Source organism: Folsomia candida, unplaced genomic scaffold (assembly GCF_002217175.1).
Source record: "Folsomia candida strain VU population unplaced genomic scaffold, ASM221717v1 Fcan01_Sc013, whole genome shotgun sequence".
NCBI classification, from domain to species: Eukaryota; Metazoa; Arthropoda; class Collembola; order Entomobryomorpha; family Isotomidae; genus Folsomia; species Folsomia candida.
Genome location: NW_019091205.1, coordinates 3,720,838 through 3,748,473, shown reverse-complemented (window position 1 = coordinate 3,748,473; position 27,636 = coordinate 3,720,838). Strand labels below are relative to the sequence as shown.

Below are 27,636 nucleotides of genomic sequence, written 5' to 3'. Positions count from 1 at the left end.
ATCGGACCACAACTGATCAACTTTTGCCCTGTTATCGATACAAAATGGGGTGATTGAGTTGACAAAGTACTTAATGGAACCATGTTTACTCAAAGCTCAAGTGCCAGATTTCGTCAGCCATCCATTAACAAAGACTGCACCAAGCTGCTTTATGCTATGATTTTGTCCGTCCATGTATGTATCTGTCCAACCGTCCACGGGTGTGTCTGTCTGTTTCTTAAAAACGTCAAAGATAAAGAAATGCATAATTCTCGTGTATGGTGTCACTTTAAAGGAAATTTCGCCACGAACTCAATATTTGTGACCTAGGCGAAGGGGTGAAAGGTCATGCATCACATAATTTTCATTTGCTGTCATTTCGAATTTTACTGTAGAACGCTACTTTCTTATCTTCGTTGGACATGGTTTATTTACGGGGTACGGATGCTGTCATTGTGAAATGTTGCCCTTTCATTTTTTATGGTGTGTAAAATCTCGTATCGAGTTGTATTTCGTCATCATGCACGAGTTGGTTGATTACATATTTACTTCGCTGAAAGGTGTCCACACGATCAGTAATGTACAAATAGATTGCCCAACTTGCCTCTAAATGGGGCGGTGAGCGCCCCTTTCCAGCACATAGCACCTGAGCACGGTCGCCAACGATTTTCATATCGAGCATCGTGGGTTCGAACCCTGGTCGGGGTATATAATTTTTTGTTTACATTTTTGTTAACTTTTTAGACGATAATTGCACGTCAACACATCTAATTATACTACGATAAATGATCTGCACTTAAATATTGTGCCCGATGTGAATTGCGTAATCGAATTTCTTAATTATCAACAGTAGCTTAACCAACCGATTCAATAATGCAAGAAATGAAATTATAATCATACAATTCTTTTGATACTTTCATTCTGTCGTACTTATTAACATAAATTTTATTTGTGCGAGAACTAGTATTTGGTCTGGCATACTTTTAAATCAAACTCAAAGTCAGGAAGGTGTATGGAAATACACGTAAATACATATGTAATCAAGTTTCATATGCAAATTATTTTTTGCGAAAATTTATCCTCGAGCATTAATTACCTGTATTTTGACGTCAATGGTCACGAAAGTTTGCCAGATATCAGATTGCATGTATGTCTGTATACCTATATGTGTAAATTTAAAAGTAAATCTATCTTCAAATTCAATGGTTTCCATATTGGCCTCAAAGGTCACAAAACGATATACTGATTTTTTTATCAAATTTTTAACGCTGTACACGCATTATACCCGTCTTTTTAATCGCGACAGCCGAGACCATGTAAAGTCGGTGCACAATGATTGGTGTATGTATCACCTCCCTACATTCCAGACTGCACGTCAAACCGTAAAACGCATGGTTTCATAGGTTTCATATTTCTTTATCATAAACAACCAAAATTAGAGTACGCATTTTATGTCTTCTCCCCGTTCCTAGAGATAATTCTAATTTAGGCACAATAACTGTGCTCCCAGAATGAAATTTAAAACAGGAGAAAGTTGAAGCATGTATACGAATCCATAAATCGAACCACCCCACGTGCCAGGTACAAATATAAATCCATCCATTGATACATACATGGCTTCATGCAGTGTCATTCGTTCGTTGCAGTGTTTCCGGTGAAAGTAAGCACGTGCAAGAAATAATGGGGAGAAAGTGGTTTCTTCCAGGGGAATATTTTGACCTGCAAGAAATGCAGGGCGCTAGAAACTACGCCGCACCGCGATATTTGATACGGCGTGCGGCTAAACGGCACATATTTCTTGCACTTTCTCCCAGTTTCTTGCACCTCGCATTTCTTGCCTTTCTGCCTTTCGAGTGCAAGAAATGTAGCAAACCTGCAAGAAACGATCGAAACCCTGTTTTTCGTTGTCTCACATTTTTCGATTAAATAAATAGATCAAAATTCAATTGTTCCTCCAACTAGCTTAGCTTATCTTCCTCACATAAATAAATGATCCCTTCCCATTTTCCCAATGTCTCAATCTCACTTTCCCGACCAACCAACTCGGGGTACATACATACGCGTATGTATGTACCCCTCCAGCAAACTTTAACCTAAACGGGGTCAAATGTCACATGTGTAGAATATCTACAAATTTATCAGAGGTGTCTATTTTCAACGAGCAAAAAATTACAATTTCTTGCTTTTTAAGTATTTTTCTTCACAAGTTTTGAAATTTTCCTTTTCTTGCCAAAGTTAAGCAGAGGGGGTTTCGTGCTTCTTGCCAAAAAAATCAAAATTTCCAAACTCGTTGAAATAAGCATTCGTCTGTTATTGATAATCATGAAAATTGTAATTTTTCCCTATCAGGTTATTATGAAATAAACATCGTACCAATGAGAAATTCAAAATGAATTAAGCGTATATTGTTTAAGCGTTGGTAATTTATAATTTATTTTCATAATTATATACAAAAAGACTACGTAGTACAAAAAAGATTCAATTATTACATACTAAGTCACAAATATTGTGTTTTTATATATAATAAATTTATCCGATTTTGGCATAGGCAAATATGTATAACCGGAGTAAAATATATTTGTTTACAAATTTTAAAACGAACGTTTTAACTTAAGCAAGATACAAATTAGAAATATATATAAATAGAATTAGATAAGTATAATATGTAAATTAAAATTTCGCCTTTTTCTTATTATTTGATTGTTTAATTTGGTCGTTGTACTCTTTCATCCATAAATGCAATCGAGCTCTTAAAATTAATTGCAATATCTCAAAGCGATGGTCCTGGCACTTAAGTGATGTACCCCTTACCCAACTTGAAAAAGTGTTTTCTTTCATTATTTGATTATAAAGGTTTCGAATTACGTTTGTCGCTAACAAATTCATTGCTGTAAACACGGATTTTCCAATGACTTCGGCTAGTGTTTCAAAAACTATACGATGCTCATCAATAATCAAATGACCAAAGCTTAGATCTAAATTTTTTTCGAAAATTTCCGTCTCATATGCTTTATTAAAAGTTAAAAGTTCGCTCCCGGCAAATGATTTGTCTGGACGATCGGATAAAAATTGCAATAATTCAGTTCTACATTCTTGGCATTTTTTCTTCTTAATTATACTTTTAATAGCATATCCGGCGGTATATATCGCTGCACTCACAGACGCCGGAGTATTATCCAAGTCCTCAAGGGAAGCAAAATAAAAGTTGCAGCCGTATGACTCATCATCGGTATCACATTCAAAGCCATTGTCATTTTCATCGTCGTTATCATTGTCAATTTGGTCAAACAAGGTCAAGGTTTTTTGATTTGTTTTGGCAAGGAAGAAAGACAATTTTCGTTGGGTATCGAAAATTGAATCTTCAGAATCGAACTTTTCGCAGTTACTGCCGTCCGGAGTTACAATCAAGTTGGAAAGGAAAATAAATCTAAAGGCCCGCCTAAACATTGGACAATTTGCTTTATCCAATGACCCGAGTCGATATTTCAAGTGTCCAAATATATGCTCTATACCATCGGACTGCATGCTCCTGGTTTTGACAAATTTGTAGCCCGTTTCCTGCAGCTCACCGATGAGCATGTGCTGAGCTACTAAAGTTTGTCGCAAACCTTTGATGCACGGAAGTATAGGCAATTTCCGAACTTTTTTGCGCTTAGTCTTGGGCTCGTTACCGTCAAAATTTTCCTCCACGTCACTCTCATAGTCAAGGTCACGAATTACAACATTCGGAATAGCTTCCAAAGTAAGACCAGATAACCACATTTCCGCAGCTTTCCATTCATGCAAATTCTGAAAAACTTGACTATTCGACTTCCATTTTTTTAGTGGGCAGTGTGATTCAGAAATATTGCACATGTCAAAAATAGTGTCCATTCGTTCACAGAATTCTGCGGTCAATGAAAAATTTGTGCTTAGTTCACCTAAATCTATGCTTTGCGCATACCACTGGCTACTGATCGGCTAAATAATTGCGTGGCTAATTTAACCTTCATTTTACTTAAATTCGTTAGATTAAAATGAGCGTCACTTAATTTAGAACTACAGCGAAAAGTAGACATGCAGTCAATGTCGTAGAATTCTTTTATGTGCGCCATACTAACAACCCCTTCATGGCCTTCCATTCTAAAGTTGTATTTCGTTAATCCTGTACGGATATTTTTGATAGCATGTGGCACATCGTACATAAAATAAATTTTCTTATCCATGTACATAAAAAAAGGTTTTTCAATGGAAACGCCAAATTTTTTGAACATTCCTTGATTACATCCTCCCTGGTCTACGACTATCCCTCTAACATTCAATCCAATGGAAAACAGATCTTCAAAAAACTTGCATACTATATTATATAGCTGACTGGATGTAGAACTATGGCAACTATAATAATAGGCTAGTGGCATTCGCCAATCAGTATTAAGGCCACGAACCATAACCTCTAAGGCGTAGTCCGCAATATTCATGGTCCTATCAGACCCGCCAAAATCTTCGAAACCCTCGATCCTGTCACTAAATCGATTATATTGGAGGCCCTTGTGCAGTGCGGTTTCATCCAGTGTCAGGATACAATCTTTTTCAACCGGATGCATCCGCTCCACCTTGTCTTTCAAACAGTCGAGGATGTCTTGGCACCTACCGGGTTGGAAATCGAGCTTGCAGACCCATCGGCGTATGGTTGACAAAGACGGTAGCTTGGCCCCCCATTTCCTCCAGCACCTGAATGATTATTAAGCACATCGAGATTAAATTTGTATCTATATTATAAGCTGGAAATGTTTGTCTGCAACGGAAGTGAAAGTAAATGTTCCGCAACGGAAGTGAAAGTAGAGAAAGTTGAGTTTCGAATGGCGCGAAAATTCAAAATAAACTCAAAATTTAAAAATTAAAAGTCAGATTTTGGGGGTTGTCTGATGGTGGTTATCTGGGAGTGGTAGTCTGACGGTGGTTATCTGGGAGTGGTTGTCTGATGGTTATCTGGGAATGGTTGTCTGATGGTTATCTGGGAGTGTTTGTCTGATGGTTATCTGGGAATGGTTGTCTGATGGTTATCTGGGAGTGGTTATCTGATGGTTATCTGGGAATGGTTGTCTGATGGTTATCTGGGAGTGTTTGTCTGATGGTTATCTGGGAATGGTTGTCTGATGGTTATCTGGGAGTGGTTGTCTGACGGTTATCAGGGAATAGTTGTCTGATGGTTATCTGGGAGTGGTTGTCTCATGGTGGTTATCTGGGAGTGGTTGTCTGATGGTTATCTAGAAATGGGTGACTGATGGCTATCTGGGAGTGGTTATTGTGGGAGTGGTTGCCTGATGATGGTTATCTTGGAGTGGTGGATTTTTGGTTGGGGTTATCCGATGGTGGTTATCTGGTGGTATATCCGATGGTGGTTATCTGGGGGGTTATCCGATGGTGGTTATCTGGGGGGTTATCTGATGGTAGTTATCTGGGGGGTTATCTGATGGTGGTTATCTGGGGGGTTATCTGATGGTGGTTATCTGGGGGGTTATCCGATGGTGGTTATCTGGGGGGTTATCTGATGGTAGTTATCTGATGGTGGTTATCTGGGGGGTTATCTGATGGTAGTTATCTGGGGGGGTTATCTGATGGGGGTTATCTGGGGGGTTATCTGATGGTGGTTATCTGGGGGGTTATCCGATGGTGGTTATCTAGGATGTTAATCATGGGTGCTTATCTAACAGTTGATATATTGGTTGTCGTGACCACTTTACTTTAAACTAAAGTAAAGTAAAGTGAAGTGAAGTGGTGGTCAGATCAGGGTATGCAGGATTTTCCACTTTACTTTAAACTAAAGTAAAGTAAAGTGAAGTGGAAGTCAGATCAGGGTATGCAGGATTTTCCACTTTACTTTAAAGTAAAGTAAAGTAAAGTGAAGTGGAAGTCAGATCAGGGTATGCAGGATTTTCCACTTTACTTTAAAGTAAAGTAAAATTAAAGTGAGTTGGAAGTCAGTCACGGGTATGCAGGATTGTCCACTTTAGTTTAAAGTAAAGTAAAGTTAAAGTGAAGTAGAAGTCAGTCACGGGTATGCAGGATTACCCACTTTAATTTAAAGTAAAGTTAAAGTGAAGTAGAAGGTGGTAACGGGTTGGTCACTTTAAAGTAAAGTTAAAGTGAAGTGGTACAGTTATGTATATCCGTGGCTGAGTTCCAATTCACTTCCAGGGCACTTCGCAGTGAAGTAGCCAAGACACATTTAATTTTGTTTAATTCACTAATTTCCAGAGACATTTCATTTAGCTTATTTTGAATTTACGCGTCATTCGAAAGTATCTTTACTATCACTTTCGCTGAGGAACATTTACTTTTACAACTTCGTTGCCGGCAGACATTTGCAGTTAATAATTCTCGCTGGCCCGGCGGGAGACGGGCTTATTCGCTAGTACACTATATTTTTCAAATAAAAGGGCTTTGTGTGTGAAACATACTTGTAGTTTTTGGACCCGCCGCTGTAATAGATTGCCAACGATATCGTTTTTTCTAGATCACTGTAATGTTGGCGCGGATTAGATGCACGATGGATCTGCATAATCAAAAAGTGTTTGAACATTCCGGTCCCACGAAACATTTCCTCAATTAGGGATGTAGATATCGGCGGTGGCGGATCTGACTGGGTAGAGCGACTTCGAAAATTTCTTACGCCGATTGATGTATCTGTGATAGGTAAATATGTAACCTTCATGAATAACCGTTTTATTATATTACGTAACCGGTTGAGCACGATGCTTTTTTGCATATATACAAGATACAAAATACAAAATATTTAAATGCGCCCCAAAGATTAGAGATACCAAATACAAATTTTGGATATTAATATAATAAGTAATATAATAATACATGCAAATAATATTGCAACTACGAAAACTACGAACTATCGTTTTGTCCACTAATTCCGAAATATTTGGATTGAAAGTAAATTTGCGTCGAAATTTCCATGATATAGTTTTAGTTTCATGAAATTATCCGTACAATGAGATTGATTTAAGGTAAATTCATATGAGACAGTACTCAAAGTTCCCTTGTAAGATCAAAGATTTCCAAGACGATGTAAATCTTCGACTTTTAGATATAAAGTTGCGAAGTGCGATTTAAAAATTTTCACGTTTGCTCAGAATGACTTGACAGAATGGCACTAGTTTTAAACATAAATTCTACCTTGATAATTTCGTTTTAATGAATTCGAATATTGAAATTAATGAGATGAATTATATACATACAAGTTCTGTGTAACTCATCTCAAAAATTTTATGCAATGTTGCATTATGCAACCGTACATAAAATTTTCTTAATTGCACTTGGAAATTTTAGTTTTTACTTACTTTAAGTTTACCATTCTTAATTACTGTCATTGATAATTATGACTTCTCTAAATTGAGAGGTGTTATTGAGAAATTTAATTGACTCCATTAAAAAACTATCTTGCATCTTGACTGGTTTTATAAATAAAATATGTTAACGAACTACTTCTAATAAATGCATATTATGTTTTGTATATTGTATCTTGTTTTGCATTTTGTTTAAGTAGCTGTGCTAGCCAAGCATGGCTAAGTGCTACTCACTGGTAAGTTCCTTGAAAGGCTGTCTTTGCGCCACATTTTGGATTATGGTGGGAGTTGCGTTTGGACAAAGCTTCCTTGTTATTTTCATATCTTGCGGCAAGAAATGTTCACTGCATACAAGTTTTCCCTTGTATGAAGCCTCCGAGTCAAGATTTAAGGCCGTACACCAAAGTTGCTTTCTGTTTAAAAAGTAATAGCCAAGAAATTTGTTAGTATACCTCCCAAGGAGCTATAAGTTTGAAAAGTAATAAAACGTTACCTATTGTCTTCCGGAAATGAGAAGAACGAAAGTCCAGAAATCGACGCATCCTCCCGTAGATTTCTACAACCATCTACAATGCAGCGGTGATATCCTGGCATCTTGACCTACGAATAAGACCAGAAATTACATATAATGTGGTTATGTTTTACTGTCCTAATAAAACTGTTTTTAATTCTAATATTTTTCGTCAGTTTAATTGAATTGAGATTTGACATATGTATATACACATTAGTACACGGCTTACATACACTTAAATACAATTTGAAATACCAAAGCCAATGTTAACATAGGATTTGATTACTTATTGCCATGTAATCCGTTTTTAATTATTTCTCGGCTCGGGGAATTAAGTTAAAAATTCTGGACGACGACGATTCTGAAGTGCAAATCTTGTATATTTTTAAGCGATATACAATCAAGATTTTGACATTTCTTGAAAGAGGTCACCTGTTTAACAAGCGTGCATAAAAATTGAAACTGATCGAAATTGGTTTAATATAGTCGCCGCTATTCTATTCAGCACAAATTTGTCGTCTGAAATTTTAACATAAATCTCTGAACAAAATCTGTTTCAAAATGTGGCAATTTTGACGATTTTGGTTAAGAGTCATCGATCCCTGCGTTAACTCCTACATAAATACAAATTAATTTGCAACTAAAATTATCAAAAATACGTTGAGTTAATGCAGGAAAGTTGTCTGGTACTAGTTTTTAATTAGATAAGCCTATTGTTATTTTGACATATGTAACGAGTTTTTGCTAGTAGCAGATAAGAGAATACACACATATAATAAAAATAAATAATAGGATAACAAATTTTCAATTATTTAACAATAATACTAAACCTCACTTACCAAACTCGAAAGCCACAAAATCCAAATAAGATGGTAATATTTGAATGCACAATAGATTTCCAAGGATTTAAACTTTGTTAATATTTCTGAGCTGTTTTTATAATCAAGTTATACAATAATTCGCTTCTACAGTATTATTTGAAGTGATTTTTTAATAAGTAAAAATAATAAGTAAATGCAATGCTTATTATGAATGAATTATTATAAATTAAATTAATGTTTACTATTGTTTTATTTAAATAATTATGCCAAGTCGGGAGAAAAAACGAACGATTGTGAGCATGCAAGAGTGTTCAACATTTGCTCTTCCCACTTTCCAAAGCCACCACCGCGAGTTGGTCTATCTATGAGTACATTACTGATCGTGTGAAAGGTGTCCACCAAAAAGGGTGACGCTGTATGTGCCTAATGTTGTGGAACAGATGGGAAACACAACTAGAACTGTTTCCTAAAATTTGAAAACGTTTGGATATGTATGTTCCCATATATGTATGAGCTACTAAATATATTTATTTCAAAGCTAAAAAATCCACGCTCGTTAAACCTATGAAATGAAGTACTCACCCAAAATTGAAATGTTGTACTTATTTATTAAATTTTTCTGATATTCGGCTAGTTTGCTCTTATGAATTTTCGAGGTTCTGTATATTTCGGAGCAATCGTGTCAATCAGTTCAAGTGCACATATACTAAAATTGATTTTATATATAATATTGATTTCACATTAGTAAGTAAAGTAAATTTAGATATTTGAGATGATAGATGATCAAAATTCTCATGAGTTCATATTTTGCGATATGTAGTCACACATATTTGCAATCCAGATTTTTAGATTCTCTATGAAGTAGGCGAAAAATTAACCAATACGATAATAATTGGTTGTATGGAATACCCCTAATGAACTTGGTCATTTGGATATACATATATGTATACAACTGAAATTACATATATAATTCACACTGTATTTATTTATAATGAATGTACGTATGTATGCCCCAAATTCTAGAAATCTCCTACTTTTCCAAGGTATGCTTGCGACCCAAGTGCATCACCAAGTCGCTAAACGCGTTGAATATCTTGCAACAGAAGTAGCACGCGTGTTTCCTTGGACCGTGCCATCTCACGTGTTGGGCAAGATGGAATTTTGAGTGAGTTTTGTACTCGCACGTAGAGATGTGCAGGGCAGCCATTTTTCATTGCCCGCCCTACCCTATACCCTACTTGGCCCATTTTGCCCTACCCTACAGGGTAGGGTAGGGCAAAATTGACACCCGGCCCTGCCCTACCCTGGAAAAATAAAGCCCGCCCTAGCCCTACCCTAGATTTTCTTAATCAATAAAAACCCTACCCTACTCTATAGGGCTTCGGGCCCAGGCCCTATTCATAATTGTTTATGTAAATAATTTAAAGCAACTAATAATATTAATATATTATTAGTTCGCAATTATGATGATTAAAAAAATTATAATGACATTAAAACTTTAAAAATGGTCTAGTAATTTTGTAAATCAAAGTTAATTTAGTTACGTTTCCACCGGATAAAAATGAAGTTCGAGGCTCTTGTACACTCACAGAAAAAACGACATCGAATTGATACCAGGCCGGTGTCTATATATGACTCTACCGGTTTGGTGTCAAATTGACACGGCGCGGTGTTAATTATGTTGCACACCGTTGCGGTGTCAACCCAACATACCGTTGTGACAACACCAACACCGCGAATGGATTAGAGGTTGTGCTCAGTTATGTTGCTTTGACACTGCAACGATAACGATATGTGTGCATTTTAATATATGCATGTCACCACCCGGTGGCAAATCGTCCCCGGATTGTGACAACTGAACTTCAACTTTTAGTAACAAATATTTTATTTTACATTCAACAATATTAAACACTTAAAAAATTAATCAAGTATTTCAAACATATTCACACGTAACAAATTATAACACTCGCACATATTAAATAACATTTTTTTCTTCATACCTTATGCACTTTTAAATAAAAAACGTATATGTACTTAACACGGTGATGATCAAAATATGAGTAAATCGTTAAGTTAAATTAACTTTGTAAAAAAGATTTAATAATAATTAAATAGGCTGTCGGGTGGATAGATCCTTACTCGTCGGTTCCCTCGTTTGGTTCAGTCTTGAGTTTTAGCTTTCTGGAAACAATTTTTCAAAATAAAAATACACACAGTAAAATAATTTTAATTAAATGAGGGAAAATTAATATATGTTACAGTCTGTAATGTGAAGTTCCGTTTATGGGGGGGGGGTTCACTGCATTGATGGTGGTGGTGAGGCAGATGAGACGATCGTCGTCGTTGTTGTACATGGAAATAAATTGCGTCTTGGAGGCAAGGTGAGATTTGGTGAGACAAAGTCAGGACAGGTTTTATTGCACGTATCAAGATACAGGCAGTCGACTCGCTGTCGATGGTCACTCTTGTTCTTACTTATATACCATACGTATACCTATTTAGTCTACTTATATGTCTAACCGGTTATTGGGTGGTAAGAGTTGTAAGAATTGTAAGAGTTGCCTTTTTGACATAGTGATCATTGATCACTAACACAACTACGAAAAGGAGATAGTGAGAGTTGCAGATCTAAAGAACCAGTTTTTCAATAAGGTTTGGCAAAGATCACCTCTTCACAGCTCTCATGTTATGAAGAGTCGGCCCGACTTATGAAGCGAAAAAATCCAAGATTTGCGTCAGTGTACCTACTTCAAGGGTGTGCATCACATTGTTTGTGTTAATTTGGAAACTTCTCAATCCCAGGTAAGGAGAATGTCAAAATTCTATGTCGGTTAAAAATTGATAGAGAAATTATTAAAATTTTCCTAGATAGACTAAAATAGACTTAAAGTAACAGAGCGAATTAACCAATAAGTAAGATTATTAAGGCTACGTAAATGGCAATTTATTGAAAATGAATTCTGTTAACGCGAAAAAATTGTTTCTTAGGTAGAAATGGGGTTTGATACCTTGAAGGTTAACTGGATTTTGTTGATGCAGGGTCCTCATTGCCCGCTGTGTCTCTGTGGGCATCATTTTTGCTCACGGGACAGGTGGAGGAAACACTTTCAATCATGTTAAGGAGGTCGCCGCTGTGAGAGAGGGCGTTGTCACATGATGGGGTGTATTCAGCATCCAAGTGGAAGTCTAAAATAGTTTGAATTTCGAAGTTTCGAGTCTCTTTCGCCTTTTTTTACATTTTGGGGAGGGAACTATGTTTTTGTTGAAAACCAAATTGGCGAAAATAAATGATCGATTGATTATTACGAAAATAATTCCGATGTTTGTAATTATTATTTGTGTGAAATGACATCGCATAAAGGGTAGACCAACATGTGGGAGAACTTTGGGTCCGGTGTGTTGTTGGGAGAGTTGGTTGGGTACTTGTGGTCTGGGTGAACGATATGTATTATGCTGTTTACTGCCTTTATGGGTTTTAAAGGTTTTTAAAACTTATATGTCTAACCGGTTATTGGGTGGTAAGAGTTGTAAGAATTATAAGAGTTGCCTTTTTGACATAGTGATCATTGATCACTAACACAACTACGAAAAGGAGATAGTGAGAGTTGCAGATCTAAAGAACCAGTTTTTCAATAAGGATTTGGCAAAGATCACCTCTTCACAGTAACTTACAGATTTTAACTAACCTGAGTCAAGAAATTGGAAGTAGTCCTTCAACTTATTAACAATTTTTTCCATCGAAATAAATGGAACACACCAATTAATTTATCCATTCTGTTGACTTTTTCGTGGAGGAGGAAGGAAAATGGCCGCCAAGCAAACCCGTGCACAAGGAAGAGACCGACTGACACAATTTGGTGTGAAGTCCAAGTTTTGCTACTGCAGTAACATCGCACCGTGTCAATTCGACACCATTGCAGGAATATAGCTGATACCAGTAGCGTGCCAACGCGTTTTTTTTGCTCAGTGTCATTTTTACACAACGGTTTGACACTATTTAGTGGAATTGAGGTTGACACCGATGGTTTGTGTTAACAAAATTCTTGGTTTTGTTACCAAGTTGCTAAGAGTGTACTCCTGTGGTTGAACAATTCTTACATCTATGGAATGTGATGCAAGAAATTTTGATTTTTTTTTGTCTTTTTGCAACTTTCCAAATTTTGTAAACTTTCCAAACTTTTCAAATACACCAGTAACAAATGTCAACATGCAGTAGTCAATCTCCATAGTATAATCAATTTGAAGTACTTGTAACACAAGTGAATTAATACAGCAGAAAGATGACAAGATTGTCCCGCGTCTCATTTCTAATGGCCTGCTCGATGGTTGACTGCGTTATTGTAAAGCAGAAAAGCCCTACCCTGCCCTACAGCATATTGGTGTACATACAAAAAGCCCGCCCGGCCCTATGCCCTACTTTAAAAAGCCCTACCCTACCCTACCCTTAAAAATTCAGGGTAATAAAAGCCCGCCCGCCCAAAGCCCTATAGGGTAGGGCAGGGTAGGGTTTTTTTAGGGTATACCCTACCCTATGCACATCTCTACTCGCACGTGTCACAGGAGTGAATTCTTGTTCTCAGCATGTCTCGCCTCCACGTGACGTCTCATATTGGCTGATGAAGCGTTGGTTACAAACTTCGCATGCGTACTGTTTCTGATTTACATGAATAACACGAAAGTGCTCGTTAAAGCCGGTTCGAGTTAAGAAATTCCGAGGGCAAAGGTGACAACTGAAAATTTGGCGGGAAAATTTGTTCAGATGAGTTTCCTAGAAAATAAGTAATTTGAATATTCAGTGTTTGGTTTTGTACATCCCGTCACTACATATTTCTTGCACTATTGCAAAAAACTGCTAGGTCGTAGAAATGCAAGAAAGTGGCGCCACCTAGCGACTTACGCTTGTCGTTCCGATTAGCATTTAGACGACGCCCATTTCTTGCTTTTTCCTCACTTTTGATATCATGCTAAAGTTACTTCGTGCAATTTTTTTGTAAAGTGTGGAAATTTTTTGCTTATAATAAAAAATACCTTATCAGTAAATAATTACCTCGTGACGTTTTAAGTTTGTCTTTTGAGCGAAATTCTTCCCACAGGTGGCGCAACTGTAGGGCCTCTCTGACGAATGAATTCGAATGTGATTCTCAAGGCTAACCCGGGTAGTAAATTCGTTACAGCAAAGTGTGCACCGAAATCGGACCGGATTCTCAGAATGTTGAGTTTTGTGGTGTACCAAAAGACCGTATTTGTCAAAGTAGGTTTTCTCACAGCCGGGAAATTCACATGGGATTCCTCAGAATGCTGTGCACGGTGTCAATATGTCTACGTAAGTTGGTAGATGTGGAGTAGAAATGGTGACAAATATGACAACTGTGTCGTTCACGTTTGACGTGGATCGTGTTCATGTGGAAATTTAAGGTCACTGGAGTTTTGAAAAATTTTCCACAAATCTAAAAATCCAAAATGCATAAAATGTGGGTAACCTTTTATAAATAAAGTATAGAAATACTACCGATATTAAAGTTTTACCATATTCGTAGAAAATTTTTACGGACAGGTAGAATTTTTATAAGACACGGAAGCAATTTTAATACCAAGAAATCAATAACAATTATCATCGTGTATTTAACAGTCGAAATTCGGAAATTCAAAACCAAGAATGCATTTACCCGATTTAAACGCTTACCTCGCATTTAACCTTCGGACCATATCCATGATATCCATCTTGTCTCTAAATACTTTAACTCAATATGTGTTGGATTAATTAAACAGGATACAAGTTAGCGTATTCATACTGGGTTAGATATGACTAAATTGAAATTCATCCGGCTAAAATATATAATTTTCACGGTTTATCGAAATATGTATTTAACACAGGCAGTTTGTCCTATTTACCAAGTGCTCAAATAGGAATATGTAAATAGCCCCTGCTAACCAAGATATTAATGTCAATGGGAAAGTGAGCAGTGGTTTCCATAACCCAAAAAAGGGTCGATTTTTTAACTATAGCCGCATAATATGCACTTTAAAAGAAATATGTTGATTCATTTCACTTTGGATGAAAATAACTGGCCATGCATTGACAACCTACTGTACAAATATTTGTGCTAGTCACCTATTTTGCATGTTATGTATGACTCATTCCCCAGGAGTTTTATGCAAATGAGGTGACACGCTTAAGTAAGAGCACAGTATGTACATACACTGTAAAACATACGCTTAAAATGCTATCCGGACAAAAATGATGAATTATCCTGTCCGTATGTTTATGTGGAGAATAAGTGATAAAAAATAGGAGTAGAATATCCAATTTATATGCAATTATGATGTATATCTAATCATTTATTTCTATAAGTGTTGACACAGGCAGGGGTAAATTAAATTTATAATAAAACAAATTATTAATTAAAATCTGTATACTACACAGTAACAAAATTTATTTAATATTAAAATACAAACATGTAACAAGATTAAAAATATTTTAACTATTAACTAATATATTAATTTAATTAATTAATTTACCTTAATTACGTGCTTAATTAATTACTTTCTCTAAGTTATAACCTAAATCCCTTTAAATACTGACCCAACTTTAAGGTCATTTCGCGATTTAATTGGTGTCGAATATTCCCTTTTATTGTTTCCTTAATTACCTTCCCTAAATACTGACCCAATTACTTTTAAGGTCATGGCGCGATTTAATTGGTGTCGAATATTCCCTTTTATTGTGTAATTAATTACCTTCCCTTAATTATGACCTAATTACCTTTTACGTCATTTCGCGATTTAATTGGTGTCGAATATTCCCTTTTATTGTGTAATTAATTACCTTCCCTAAATTATGACCTAATTACCTTTAAGATCATTTCGCGATTTAATTGGTGTCGAATATTCCCTTTTATTGTGTAATTAATTACCTTCCCTAAATTATGACCTAATTACCTTTAAGATCATTTCGCGATTTAATTGGTGTCGAATATTCCCTTTTATTGTGTAATTAATTACCCTCCCCAAATTATGACCTAATTACCTTTAAGATCAATTCGCGATTTAATTGGTGTCGAATATTCCCTTTTATTGTGTAATTAATTACCCTCCCTAAATTATGACCTAATTACCTTTAAGGTCATTTCGCGATTTAATTGGTGTCGAATATTCCCTTTTATTGTGTAATTAATTACCCTCCCTAAATTATGACCTAATTACCTTTAAGATCATTTCGCGATTTAATTGGTGTCGAATATTCCCTTTTATTGTGTAATTAATTACCTTCCCTAAATTATGACCTAATTACCTTTAAGATCATTTCGCGATTTAATTGGTGTCGAATATTCCCTTTTATTGTGTAATTAATTACCCTCCCCAAATTATGACCTAATTACCTTTAAGATCAATTCGCGATTTAATTGGTGTCGAATATTCCCTTTTATTGTGTAATTAATTACCCTCCCTAAATTATGACCTAATTACCTTTAAGGTCATTTCGCGATTTAATTGGTGTCGAATATTCCCTTTTATTGTGTAATTAATTACCCTCCCTAAATTATGACCTAATTACCTTTAAGATCATTTCGCGATTTAATTGGTGTCGAATATTCCCTTTTATTGTGTAATTAATTACCTTCCCTTAATTATGACCTAATTACCTTTTACGTCATTTCGCGATTTAATTGGTGTCGAATATTCCCTTTTATTGTGTAATTAATTACCTTCCCTAAATTATGACCTAATTACCTTTAAGATCATTTCGCGATTTAATTGGTGTCGAATATTCCCTTTTATTGTGTAATTAATTACCATCCCTAAATTATGACCTAATTACCTTTAAGATCATTTCGCGATTTAATTGGTGTCGAATATTCCCTTTTATTGTGTAATTCATTACCTTCCCTTAATTATGACCTAATTACCTTTAAGATCATTTCGCGATTTAATTGGTGTCGAATATTCCCTTTTATTGTGTAATTAATTACCCTCCCTAAATTATGACCTAATTACCTTTAAGGTCATGACGCGATGTAATTGGTTTAGATATTCCCTTTTATTGTTTCCTTAATTACTTCCCTTAAATCTTGACCTAAATACCTTGCAGGTCATGTATTAGTCATTCTCTACTTCTAATTGGTGTCCAATATTCTTTTAATCAATTATTAATTACGAGTAAAACCAACTAAATTATCTAATAGTTAGTGTGAACATCATTACCCTGTGGCCAAACCTGATTAGCCTAAACTATTTGATTTGTATAATCTGGTTAATAATGATTATTCTTAGTAAATTTCGCTGTTTTTTACGCATATTGAGATCTGGAAGGATTTTTTTAAAAAGAAAGCTAAAGAATACCAAATTAAATTTTCCCAAATGGATCTAACTAACTGGGCCAATTAATAAATTACGTTGACGTTCAAGTCTACATCTTTAAGCTTATTTGCTTAATAATACAAACTAAATACAAATTTACAGTTGATTTCTTGCAGTTCCGATGATGTAGAAAAGATGCGGAAATTTGAGGTCGTCCAGATCACGTCGTTGTATTTGCGGGAATTCTGCAAGAAAAATTAAGAAAACAAAACGTTAAAAATAAATTACGAAATTAGAATATTTCAAGACGTTTTTGTAAAAAAATTCTACTACTAATTAAGTAATTACGCACCTGTTGCGTCGAGTCGGATCCAACCCAGAAAAAATGTCGGGATGACAAAAAAGAGCAGATGAAGGGAGCTTTGTCGCCGTCACCTCGTCGTTGCAGGATGAGAAGTAAATCTGTACAAAAGTTAAGAAACACAAATAAAGAATTAAACAATGTAAAGACCAATCCTTAAATATTACTGAACGATTTTGGAATTTTTTAACAATAATGACATGTAAATATGTGCATAAATAGCATTCAATAAATATAAAGTCGGCAAAGTTTGCAAAATCTGATGCCAAGGTTTGTACGGTTTCGAAACAAATTATATTTAAGTACGTACCGATTAAAAGTAAATGCGAAGACTCCATAATTCGGAATCCGACAAGCGTTGCGTTATGTTTGCCCAATTGCGGAATCTCGTCCTCAGAATCTGTGGAAATTATGAATATGAACAAAATTTTCAAAAATGGACGAAAACAAATCAATAAATACATGATAAGTTAGAATTGTAGAAATTAATTTAACATAATCATATTTCATTTAGAAAAGTTAAAATTTCAGACCAAATTCAATTCTTAATAAAATTAACAACTTATCAAACTTACCTAAACTCAAAGCCGATTAAAAATAACGACATCACCTCCACTCACTTTAGTCCCGTCGAATCTTCATCTCCAAATCCTGTTATGAATCAAACAAAACATAATTTTTAGCAAGCAGAAACAGAAGAATGTAAATTTTTGGTTATAATTTCGTCCCATAAAAAACGATGCTAATATAATAGTGTTGAAAACGTGGAGGATGTGACCAGGGTGCGGAAAACCCCGGGGTTTTTCTAGAAAAACCCAACCCCGCGGGTTTTTCCGGGGTTTTTGGGGTTTTTGTGGGTTTTTGGGTTTTTGTGGGTTTTTGTAGATTTTGGGGCAGGTTGAACCAAAATTCTTTAAATTATATATTAGATAAAAAGTAATTTAATATACGATTTTGACATGCAATTTTAAGCGTTATCATTGAGTTGGACTGTTAAATCGAAAATTCATATTTCGCATGCAAACTTGGAAATATGCAATAAAACTTGGAAATTCAAGTCGCACATGAAAATTCTCAAAATTTCATGATGAATCCGTCAATTTAATTAGCATTGATTTAAGTTGTAGTTTAAGGGATTTTGTTTCAATCTGTCCCAAAATCTTACAAAAACCCCGGAAAAACCCACAAAAACCCGCAAAAACCGGTTTTTCCGGAGATTTGATACCCCAAAAACCCACAAAAACCCCAAAAACCCCAACCCACAAAAACCCGGGGTAGCGAACCCTGGATGTGACGTTATTTTTAAAGAAATCGCCTCCGCCATAAATGCGACGAGGATTATAATTTTATGATAAGCAAATGGTACGCGATAAAATAAATAACTAACTTATCTCCATTATTAACACTTACATTTAAATTTAAATCTTCCTTAAATTCACGGCACATCAGGTCACCACCGTCACCTCCACCGACAAGGCCACAACACAAAAAAAATATTCCATTACCAAATTATTGTCATAAAAAATCCAACAGAAAACGTCACAACACAACAATCCTAATTATTTCAATGTCACGAATTAAATAAACATTTAGCACTTACCTTTACTGCTCAAACTTCGATAACTGCTTAACTTCCACCTTTTCCCACTTTTACTGAACATTCAAACGTCAATAAAGTAAAGTTGAAAATTAACTAAATAAAAACACGTGGGCTGGCCATGCTTCTCCTCAGCACAATTTTAGGCACGCAGTCAGCTCGGCAGCCTCCGTCACACTGAACGGAAAATCGTTTTGAGCCACGCTTTTTATAACAAAGAACTGCAAAGAACCCAACGAGCAGGTTTTAGCATCGTGGGCTCGTGCAGATACGACGTGTCGTGTATTTGTAAACTTGCCAACATTTTGCTAAATTTGTTAATTTTGATAAATTAATTAATTTAAGCCAAAATTTATTTAATACACAGATTGGCATGGATATTGTGACCGATGCGTTATAAATTAATATATGAAAATTAAGTAATTAACAGTGAAAACAATTTTGTTTCAATTTATAACACGCTTTTAATTGTTGATACGAATCTACTCTAAGTAGAAGACTAGTTCCTGCGAGGACTCTAACTGAACACAGTTCCTAGAAAGTGTATTTGAAAAACAGCCACCGCAAAAGAGATAAAAAAGTGAGATTTTGGGAGCACACATAAATTATTTTTGTTGTTATTAGTTTCCATATTTAAAGGATTAACTGCATATTTGCTTGGCATACCGGCTGGCTGGTGGGATTAGGATGAATTGGGTTTCATTTTTTCTGAACATGAGAACGTTGTGGGTCAAGTCTAGGCTGGATGGTACATAATCATCAGGCGTCGGTTATAAATGACCGATAAAACCTCAAAATATGAATGAAAAATGACCGTAAAAATCCCCAAAATATGACCATAAAAGTGACTTTATTTTTTAAATTTGTGGCTCAATTTTTTATAATTTATCTTGTGATACTCAATTTTTACAATTAAAACAAGTTCTAGGGTGATTTAATTCATTCCCAAGTAAACGTTCATTCTGGATATTGCATAATTTGGTTAATAGGGAATTGAGACTGTATTTATTTTTCAAAAGGGTAACATTATTTTTAGGGGTGTACCCACTTACATTTCAGGGATTGGTTTAATATTTAATGTTTGCATTGCTCAACAATTAAAATTTGATATTTTTGTAACTGGGTTCAAGAATGGAGAGTTTGTGTTTGGATAGAGGTCTGGCAAAGACAAATGCGTCAAAACCTACAGCTTTATGGACAAGTTCATTACAAACTTACAATGGGTATCTTGTAAATACAATCAAATTCCGGATTGTGAGTGCCTTCAGTTGAGAATAGTAGTTCTTCGAGTGTTCGTAAAGATCTGAAATTTTCGACTGTGGAATTGCCCGAATTGGTTCTGCGTTCAAGATATTGCCATTCACAACTCCAACTTTTAGTAATTGGACCTCCTGGAAAATTTCATTCTCCATTCTTGAGAATTTAGAAATGCGTTGGGTTGTAATGTTATGTGTTTGAGAAATATTCGTTTTGCAAAAGTGTAACATTATGTCGTCGAGTGTGGTTGCGTTCAGTTTAGAATTTGGACCTGGAATGGCAAATCAAATAAATGTTTACTTCACTTTCTAAATACACAAAGACTGCGCAAAAAATGTCAAAAATTAATTGTATGAAAAATTCAGGACCATATTTTTCTAGTAACGCATTCGGCGAATCTTGCACCAACATTCGGCCATCTCGTAGGTATCCAATTTGAAATTTTAGTCTTTTAATTTTAACGTTAATCATAAACAGTTGCCTAAAAATTTTCATTTTACGTACACACTGTATATTACACAGTTTGCAATTGTCTTGAATGTTTTGTTATGTTTGGTGAAATTTTTTTCCTTTATCCATACACAAACATTTGCAAATCAGTTAATTGCATACCTTTGCGCAGTGTCTTGTTTCTTGAACGTAGTGAGTTGTAAGGAAAATCGTTGTTCCTATGGATTTAACAAGACCTTCCAAATAATCCCAAATTCTGAAATTAAGCACATATTGCGCAAGTACATAATTGCGTACTTTGTAACAATTGTACATATCACAAATGTATATTTAACAAACTTCTGTCGTAAAACCGGATCAATTCCGACCGTAGCCTCGCCCAAGACAAGAATTTTAGGGTCATGCAGCAACGCCACGCCGAGGGAGACACGGCGCCTCTCCCCACCACTTCATTAACAAAATATGGATTAAAAGGGCATCAACTAATAACGAACGGGTTACACATTTGTGCATACCTGATATTATTGACATAACTGTTCAAACTGGGTAGATTCATGACAATTTTTAAATTTGCCAGGTTGCATATAATCTTATCCAACGGCATACAATGCAGTCTTCCGTAGTAGATGAATGTTTCCAGAATTGTGAAGGATTCGTAGAGGCAAGTCTCCTGATGGAACAAAATTTCAGATGAGTCAATAAAATGTATGTGGAGGCATCCATAAATTACGAAACGCAAAAATCGCGACTTTTGAGACCACTCTCAGTCATTTGACAAAGAATTAAATCACCTTAGGCGAAATTGAATGTAAATTTCTGCAAGTTTCTCACAATGATCCATTGTGAGAAAACTGAATGTTTTGTCACTAGTGATTTACGGATCAAATTTAATAAGGTCTGGCTTGGAATTTATTTCCATTAATTGTTTTGTTCTTGCAATAATTTCTGTCGGTAATATGATGGTTAACTTTGAAAATTTGTTTTCTATTCACTATTAAACAATCCCTGACAATTTGTAATTAATCACTTGGTCTAATTGGTGGACAGAATGCAAACCGAGGTTGATCAAGTGGCCACACAACTGGAGAATTTTGACCTTGTCGATGACATCGATGTCGACGTGGCGACGGAGGCTTTGCTCAATCCACTGGTATTGAATTAACTTTAACTACTTCATAATTTATCCAACATTTAATAGTTTGCATTTAATTGATTCAACGTATAATTTCCATAGTTCCCGCGACGAACCCACCTGGCTTTTTTTATTTGGAGTGAGCCAGAAAGGGTTCGTGGAAAGTCCATAAGGAAAAACGCCACGATAGAGGTACGATTTCTGACTACGATTCTGATTACGATTTCTGCAAATAGGGGTGCGGACGGAGATTTCATTATTATCCTTGGGGTTTTGAAATCGACATCTCTAAGGTTGAGAAAATGCTGGAAAGTTGTCGAAATTCTTTGGAAAGATTGTCCTTGGATTATGTTGGTGGGAGTTATGATTACCCTGTTGAGGTACATAAAATTTGTTTTCATGTATTCATTTTATCCAAGTTTAACAAATTATCACCTTTATTTTTAGCTGAATTTCCACTTCCCCAATCTCACCCACCTCGGACTTCTTTCTGCCGATGTGTATTTCATTAAGGACTCGCTGAACATCACCAATCTCCCAAAATTGACACGTTTATCCATAGAGACCAACAGCACTGAATTCCACGATGACGTTGATATTGACTCCGTGCGTGATATTTCTGCACTGCTTGAGGGCTACCATTCGCGCCACGGTGGGATAACATCGCTCGATATTCGTTGCGCCCATCATCCCCAATTTAACAACGTGGATGAACAGGCTCCCCGAGCTCTGGTGTATCTCTTCCCGGCCGTGAAGGAATTGAAATTAAACTTGAGGGTTGAATTTCAGAGCGATTACGACCAATATTTTTTGTCTTTGGTGGAAACGATGCGATCTTTCAACGATTGGGAGTTGACCTGTGGGCAGGTTCAGTTTGACATTGCGACGTCTTATCGGACTCCTCTAACAACTTATGACCATGAGTTTGGTTCCTTACTGGTCATTGCGGTATTGGGAGGAGTGACGGGGTGGACAGGTTATATATAATTTTGGACAATTTACTAATGATGATTAATATAATGTGGAATGATAATTAAATTTGTAGGTTTGTCAAATACGTCGATTCAATTTACTGGTTATCGGCGTGACCGGCATCATCAAGCAGATTTTAGACTGTTGGACGAGATGCGAGCTGCACTTCTGTCATGCAGGGCGGTTCAAAAGTTGACTATTGCTGGATTTCAAGTACAATTTGTAACTTAAAAAAGTGTAAAAAATTAATGAGTTTCTATTTTACCAATTTGCACAGATAGATCAGGAGACGAAGGACAATTTTCAGACGTTTATTCGAGAGAATAAGTTGCCAATTAGTGTCAGGGATTAAATAATTGCTGCAAGTATGTATTAAGCGGGTAGATTTCTTGAATTGTAAAAATATCGTCACTTCTTTATCAGTCTACTTTTGTTTTTTCACTTTATTATGTTAAAATATGTCCTAGACATTATTACTAAAATGTGGAATTTAATTAGCCGTGTATTACATATAGGTAAAGTTTTTTCCAAGTTTTAATTAATAATTCACGTTTTTTTGTGTACTTAATATTTTATGCAAGAAAGAACTTTTGTGTGTCTTTGCCATTGTCAAACTTATTAATAAGCTTATGTCATCCTACGATTTTTAAAACTATGTGTCACTACGTTTATTTATTCGCATCAGAATCAATATAAAATTCTTTGTTAACTCAAACACTTCTATTTTGTCAACCTAATAAGTATAGTTATATTGTTTGCTAATCAAAAAACATACAAAGTTATTTATCAATCCTATAAAAATTTCAGATGTTACAAATTATTTCGCACTCTTTCAAACAACAAGTCAATTTAATCCACAGTTTATTACTTAAAAATGTGTCAAAACTTTTAAGTATAAAAATGTGACCCATTATTTTTTTAGAAAATAAATTGTACTTGAATAAATATACGATTATTTTTCCGCACTAATTTAGAGACGTTCGCCGACAGCAAATTGGTTTAGTGGAACCCACCCTGGCTCCTAGAAAAAATTAATAAAGTCGTTTCTCACTTATAAAAAGTCTAGTTCGTAGATAATTAATAATGAAATAATTAATTAATTACATCGTCATCGATGTTCAAGGGACTCACGCCGATATCGCGTGAGGTCACTTCAGTCTCCTCCTCCTCCTCTTTTACTATGATGTTCCTAAAGTCGAGATGGTCGAGACCTTCGAGAGCGTCGCGATTGTTCGGATCCAGTCTGTTTATTAAATAAAAAAAACAATGGTGTGAAATGGATTCAGAAGTAATATTAAGATTGAAATAGGGTTTAATTTTGGACAAAGATCAGTAAAATTGTAAGGATTACGACGAGGATAAAGGACTGAAAGAGGTGGTAAATGTGTATCTGCAGGTAAAACTTCCCCGTAAAATATACACCTACGGATACTGACTAAACGAAATTTTTCCACATTTTTTATAACTTTTTTTAAGATCAAAATTTTTGAAAATTTCCCAGTTAAAACGCAGAATTAGTTCCTTATTAATTTTTCTATCTGTAATGACCAACTTACCTTAAAACGATTGCGTAATGGTCAGCAGCCTCGTCGTCGGAACGCATTTTGCTTAAAAGGTGAGCCATTCTGAGATGAAGTCGCACCCCGGTCGGTCCACCGTTCGCGTATTCTTGCAGTTTCTGAACCGCGACATCGTAGTGGCCCTCCTGCCAGGAAAAATAATTATGTTAAAATTTTTAATTAAAGGATTTTTATTTTGCTTTACCTCCTCCAAAATCTGGGTCAGAGTGAGCACCGCGGGCCAATGGCGGTTATCCAATTGGAGCGCTTTGTCAAGGCAGGATTTTGCTTTGGAGAAATTCGCCGGTTCTTTACTCAACGGTTGGGCACACATCTGTAGGAATAATAAAATTGTCATAATTTGTAAAACGTTGAAAATTAACCTTCATATTTAAATTCAAGATAAAATGTTGGCGAAGCTAATTTCCTTGTGCGAATATATGCTTGATTTGCCGAACAAAATTTAGAATTTTTTCATAAGGGTCGATTTCTTACATATTTTTTTAAAAGTTTACATAATATCCAAGTAAATGAATAAATGTTCTATAAATCAGGGATTATTTCAATTTATTGTATTTATAAGTTGCTAAAATTTAGTCAAACTAGGTCAAAATTAACTAATCTTTACATAAGGATCTTGTAATTTGTAAGAAATTTGTCATATATTATTAAGTAAAAAAAATAAGAAGGGGTCAAAAAGTTTCGTGAATCAAAAATTGTAGGTATCACTTCGTAGTAGGGTTGCCGCGGGTAACGGGTCGGGTACCCGTTACCCGCATACCCGCACGATTCTTGCGGGTACCCGTTATCTGCGGGTAGCGAGAACTACCCGCACGGGTAACGGGTAGTTTAGTTTTTATTTAATTTTCAACATAAATCAGTTCACAAAGAAAGTTAGCAGCAAATTAGTCCATTTGCCAACAAAAGCGTCAATTTATTATTTTTCCACTTCAAAATTTGTCATTTGGCAGCAACAAACTTTTATAGCCAGGGTCTCTTTTCGGAAGCCATAGAAGCCTATGCTAGCCTCAAATACATTTCACGTCCAGAAAATGCGGAGCAATTATTGTTTCTGAAGCATGGTTTGCCTGTTCTAAAATATAGTAATAATTTGACTTGTATTTTTGTGTATTTATGTAAGACTGACGAGACTTTAATATGTTCGAAGTTGAAAAACCTGAATCCGATTCAAAGCAAAAAATTTATTTCCAGATAATTTTTTCGAATGAAAACTTAATTTAAATCTAAATTTGAAAAAATCAAACTAAAAATTGAACCTTTTTCAAGCCATACCAAGATTGCCCAGCGAGTATATCAAAAATTAAGGCCACAAATTAGGAATTGCATGATACTTGTCTTTCCCTTGAATGGCCCCTTCGAAGAAAAATATCGGCGGCAAAGTTTAATTTTTAAGTAAATGTTCCGTATCTTTTCCGCCATTAAACAAAAACCATGGTGGACTTTGAACTCTCTATCCCAATAGTTTCCTTTAAACGGGTCTTTCAACGGAAAAATAAGTGTCATGTAATTCCTATTTTTCCGCTTAATTTTTTGATATATGTACATAAATCGGTATAGCTTGAAAAACGATCCAATGTAAGCCAAAAATTTTGGTTTCAAAAATAACGAGTGATACCTACGAGCAAGTTATGGCATGCGTTACTTGCATAGCATTATCTCAAAGTACATACCCAAATGAACAAATAATTGATCAACTCATATTTATTCTGAAGTTTGGTTAGTTTTTAACCTAATTCTCATAACGGGTAGCGGGTAACGGGTACCCGCACGGGTACCCGTGCGGGTACGGGTAGTTGTGCTGCGGGTAGCGGGTCGGGTAACGGGTAGCATTTTCGCTACCCGCGGCAACCCTACTTCGTAGCTATCTCATCCACCGAATAAACGTCACGGGCCGTCTGCTCGAGCCAAAATCATCCCCACCACGTACCCCCCTCTTAAATTATGTCCCCACGGCGACAAGGTGGCGTTAAACTAGTGCAAAATATTGGCGAAAATTAATTTTTCTAATAATCTGTTCCATTTTTTGCTACATTTTATGAAAACTGTGAATAATTTGCTCAAAATTTATCGAGTTTTAATTTCAGACTGAAAGATTCACCAAGAAATAATTCATTTAACTCGTAAAATTATCTGTACTACAAAATTAGTAAAATATTTACTAAGTTTTTTGTACATAAAATTTACCTCGTTTCTATACATTTTTTGATAATCTGTCAAGTAAAAGAAATAATTTCAGGACAAGAATGAGACGTTGAAGAGAGAATCTCACGTCACCCCAAAAAAATTCCCGCCATATTGTAAACTGAGACAAAGTCCTAGAATGCCCTGAAACGTCCAAAAATGCAATAAAAAATTTTGAGCTTTGACCTTTTTTTGTCACCTTAATATGCATTTGCCGGTCAAATGTTTTATATATTCTTGATCAGGATGGAAAACCATTCAATTTGGTGCAGAGGTCGATGCCTCCAATTGTACGCCGCCGCGCCGCCGATCGTACGCCGCCGCGCGCCCGAACGCGCGCAGTATTTTACGCGCTGCCGCCACCGAAAAACTTGATTTCCTATTCCTTTAACATTGCGACGCCGCGCCGCGCCGCCGACGCCACCGAAAAATCACCAAAAATTGGCGCCGCCGCCGCCGAGAATTTGTCGGCGTCGACCTCTGAGTATCACATTTCCCCATTGGAGAGGGGTCCTTCTGGCCTTTCAATCTATAATACGCTGTCAATTATTGATACGAATCTACTATGTATATTTTAATTGTATACAATTCAAAATTTATACAGAAATTAAAGATATGCGGATAAAGTGTAAAAATTTTAAAGTAAATTGTTAAACATTGGAGCGAATTTAACACGTTTTGTGTGGAAAGCCCCGGATGGGATTATTTATGCATAGGACTTATTTAAGGTTGGCATTTTGCGGAAAGGTCACATCCAGTTTGGGAATTTTTAACATGCAGGCAAATAACTTTCTAGAAGGGACGATTTCTTTATTTAACTTTTTACAGATAAATGAATAAACCTTAAATATTTTTAGGGTCTCTTTCCACGAATTTTAATCCACAATGGTTACTTAGATGCGATCAGGTTCAATTTTTTTAAGTTTTAAGGCAACTCTGTATAATAGGTGGAAAATGTTATGATACTTTCAAGTTTTACACAATTATGTGACCATTAATTTTTAGATGACATATCTATATCTTCCAATGCAAAAAACGGTTATTGCCATAAAGCTTTTAAAAGAACGTGTAAAAAGATTTTCTTTTGATTGTTATGGTTTTGATTTTATGAAGTGCATATTTATGTACATACGTTAGATTATGTACATACTTTGGATTAT

General features: G+C 35.6%; 2 protein-coding genes and 1 long non-coding RNA gene across 5 annotated transcripts; 1 reads left to right on the top strand and 2 right to left on the bottom strand.

The window, feature by feature from the left end:
* Positions 1–14,961: 14,961 nt before the first annotated feature.
* Positions 14,962–19,095, bottom strand: LOC110855553. 2 transcript variants are annotated; one of them, XR_002548482.2, is made up of 6 exons: positions 18,908–19,095; positions 18,718–18,770; positions 17,883–17,958; positions 17,618–17,707; positions 17,299–17,408; positions 14,962–17,191 (listed from the first exon to the last, which is right to left on the bottom strand). It is a non-coding gene; the product is annotated as an uncharacterized LOC110855553 (long non-coding RNA). The 2 variants fall into 2 exon arrangements; XR_002548483.2 differs by lacking the exon at positions 18,718–18,770.
* A 2,908-nt stretch (positions 19,096–22,003) lies between these two features.
* LOC118437372 lies at positions 22,004–23,210 on the top strand. The gene is made up of 4 exons (XM_035856325.1): positions 22,004–22,123; positions 22,191–22,719; positions 22,789–22,928; positions 22,993–23,210. Exons 1-4 carry the CDS (start codon positions 22,046–22,048, stop codon positions 23,065–23,067), a joined length of 822 nt encoding a protein of 273 aa, XP_035712218.1. The 5' UTR covers positions 22,004–22,045; the 3' UTR covers positions 23,068–23,210.
* A 164-nt stretch (positions 23,211–23,374) lies between these two features.
* Positions 23,375–27,143, bottom strand: LOC118437373 (anaphase-promoting complex subunit 7-like). 2 transcript variants are annotated; one of them, XM_035856326.1, is made up of 5 exons: positions 26,480–26,570; positions 24,480–24,608; positions 24,272–24,420; positions 23,820–23,958; positions 23,375–23,736 (listed from the first exon to the last, which is right to left on the bottom strand). In XM_035856326.1, the coding sequence occupies exons 1-5, from the start codon at positions 26,492–26,494 to the stop codon at positions 23,686–23,688; spliced, it is 483 nt and encodes a 160-aa protein (XP_035712219.1). In that variant the 5' UTR covers positions 26,495–26,570; the 3' UTR covers positions 23,375–23,685. The 2 variants fall into 2 exon arrangements, with proteins under 2 accessions (XP_035712219.1, XP_035712220.1); XM_035856327.1 differs by lacking the exon at positions 26,480–26,570 and adding an exon at positions 26,676–27,143 and having other exon boundaries at positions 23,376–23,736.
* Positions 27,144–27,636: the final 493 nt, after the last annotated feature.